Source organism: Dipodomys ordii, unplaced genomic scaffold (assembly GCF_000151885.1).
Source record: "Dipodomys ordii isolate 6190 unplaced genomic scaffold, Dord_2.0 Scaffold7, whole genome shotgun sequence".
Classification (NCBI taxonomy): Eukaryota; Metazoa; Chordata; class Mammalia; order Rodentia; family Heteromyidae; genus Dipodomys; species Dipodomys ordii.
In genome coordinates, this window is record NW_012267223.1 from 17,589,939 (window position 1) to 17,592,687 (window position 2,749).

Sequence of the window (2,749 nt, forward strand, 5' to 3'; positions counted from 1 at the left end):
ATAACTTAATCTTTAATGTTGACAGGGCTCCTTGGCCCTTCCCATTTCAGCTCTCTCGGGTGGAGCTGGACACCAACTCCTTACTATGACCACTAGATGGCGCCAGCTCCCCAGGCAAGATAGAAAGCCAGGGCTGCCTATACATCTTAGGTTCCATCTCCTTTTCTGAGTCCTTCCCTTATTCCAGCAGGCCTGGTAGCTGTGCTTCAGGAAACAGCTTGCTTCAACAAGCAGCTCTTTGGGGTGCCAGAGGCAGAGTGGGCAATGGACTTCAAGCTGGACATGAGCCAGCCCCCCTCCCACCTCCCAGAGCCTGTCAAGAACTGCCCCGCTTCACCCCTCCACCAGGGGCAAGGAGTCCAGGCGGCTGACACTTGCTCATCTTGCTGGGCCAGGTGAGGTCCAGTGGGTGGCACTGGTCCCACTGCATCGTTCAGGTTCCTCTCCCTCCCAGCCGGTGGTGTCTCCATTCCTGCTGGTCTGACAGCCTTTGGGGGAAGCTTCCCTGGTTGAAGCTGCCCCTTCCACTGGCCCCTGGGGCCTTGTGCCTGCCCATGGCCCCTCCCACCAGGCACGCCTCAGCCCCAGCCACAATAGAGAAGCGCCAAGGCCATTCAGCCCCTGTTAGGGAGTCTCAGTTAGTCAGCCAACAAACACCCACTGAGCATGGCTCTAGGTATCTGAACTGGACAGGTTAGGCTGTCCATGGCGTGCCAGGCACTGGAGGACCTCATATTGCCACTGAATCGGCTTGGTTACGCTCATTGCAATTTCAATCCACTTCTAGAACTCTTACACTCTCCAGATTCGAGAATATTCTAAAATAATCCTCCACCACCAACCAGGATTTCTGAGCTCACTCAGTAGTCAAGGTGGGGTCGGGGTGAGGTGAGGAGGGAGGCCGGGTTTCTTTGAATCACCTGACGTTTTTGCTCTCTGTTGGTGAATGAATAAATGAACCCTTGGGACAGGGCTTGCCCGACGCCGCCATTCCCTGGGTGTAGGGAGTTTGGGGGTGCCTGCCTGCCGCCCCCACTCGCATCCCGGGAGGGCAGCCTGCCGCCCAGTGCCCTTCCTGCCCCCAACGCCGCGGGCTCCCCGGGGCGCCTCTTGGCAGCAGAACACAGCGCATCCAGAGCGGGTGGCAACTCGCCCCGACACTGGCTCGCAGCGGCGGGCGATAGGCGCTGGGGGGACGCGCAGATAGACAGACAGATAGCGCTCCCCTGGTCCGCCCCCGCCCCCACCTTTCCCACGCGGCGGCCTCGGGCCCCGGCCAGGCAGCACCCACTGCGGGCCCCTGAGCTCAGAACGCGGCCCTCTGTCTCCACCAACTACACTTCTCAAAGTCATTTCAGACCCAGTAGCCTGCCTCCAGGCCTGACTTTGAAAGGGGGCACAGAGCCCCCCTCCTCCCCTCCCCTGCACACTCCATCCTAAGATACCCCTCTTCCCACCTCCCACCCCCTCAGGATGGTTTCACTCAGGTTCACGGGGCTGCAGGGCCCAGCAGTGACCACTAGGTGGCAAGCTGGCACTGTGTGTCCTCCACATAGTTTGGCCAGACTAGTCAGGTCTAGGGGACAGGAAGTGAACTGGAACGGGGAGGGGGTGGTCTAGGAAATAAGACTAGGAGAAGACTCCCCCTTCTCTAAAGAAGTTGGGTGGGGGATGGAGAAATGGGAGAGGTACCCCCCAGGCAGCTAAACTCATCTAGGAACTAGGTTTTATATGGGCCAGGCCAGACTAGAATCTGTGGGGACCGTCTTTATCAGAGTCTTTGTGGCAGGAAAGGGTTCAGTGGTGCATCATGGCTACCCCATAGGGGATGGGGAAGGTCCCAAGAGATCTATTCGCAAGTGCACATACACACCAGGATGCATGGTGGATTCCCAACAGCCCTCCAAGTCCCCACATCCTTACACACCTCCCCTGCCACACGCTTGCACCCTCCTATTCACCTACATCTTTGTGTGCTGTGGGCATGTGAAATGCTCACACACCCCATCTGATGCGCCTCACCCTTAAAAATGCCCACACACCTGAGTGCTGGCCCATCCTGCCCTGAAATCTGTCTGCAGACCTACTGAGGCACCCAGTTGGAGAGCCTGCCAGTGTTCTACCCAGCCTCCATTCAGCCCCCCACCCCCTCTGAAGTGGCACCCACATCGTTTTGGAGACACTCGTATCACCCCCTCCTCCCCATGGCCCTGTCCCACCCAGCAGGACCCTCTGGTGGCTCTTTTGAGGCTTCAGTAGGCCTAAGGTGATTTTGCTTGGTGGGCTCCTTCCTTTGAAAGCTTTTGAAAATTACACTTCCTGACTGCATTGCCACACAGACAATGTATCAGCGTAGACATTCTTTTTCATTTCTTCTGATTTTAAGAGCAATTAAAATAGCTGCATGGACTCTGCGTCTTTATCACTTTTTTTGGAGGGGTTGTCATTTTTATAATATACAAACATACACCACACACCACCACCACCACACCTCCTTCCAGAAACACCCATTGGGCAAATTCCCTTCCTACCCCATAGCACCTAAGCCAACCCACTCCCAGTCACAGCACATTGACAGACTTTGGGGCTCTTCAGAGCCAACCACCTCAAAACACACACACACACACACACACACACACACACACACACACACACACGTGGTTCTCCCTCCTATGCTCCAGCCCAGATTAAGCCTTTTGAAGGTGTGTGTGTGTGTGTGTGTGTGTGTGTGTGTGTGTGTGTGTGTGTG

General features: G+C 56.3%; 1 protein-coding gene across 1 annotated transcript in view; it reads left to right on the forward strand.

Moving 5' to 3' along the window:
- Positions 1-264: 264 nt before the first annotated feature.
- Dlx3 (distal-less homeobox 3) overlaps positions 265-2,749 on the forward strand; it is a 6,529-nt gene continuing 4,044 nt past the window's right edge. The window contains exons 1-2 of the mRNA XM_013036775.1: positions 265-395; positions 1,005-1,141. Of these exons, the coding sequence (XP_012892229.1) occupies positions 265-395; positions 1,005-1,141 (268 nt within the window). The remainder of the gene's footprint in view (positions 396-1,004; positions 1,142-2,749) is intronic.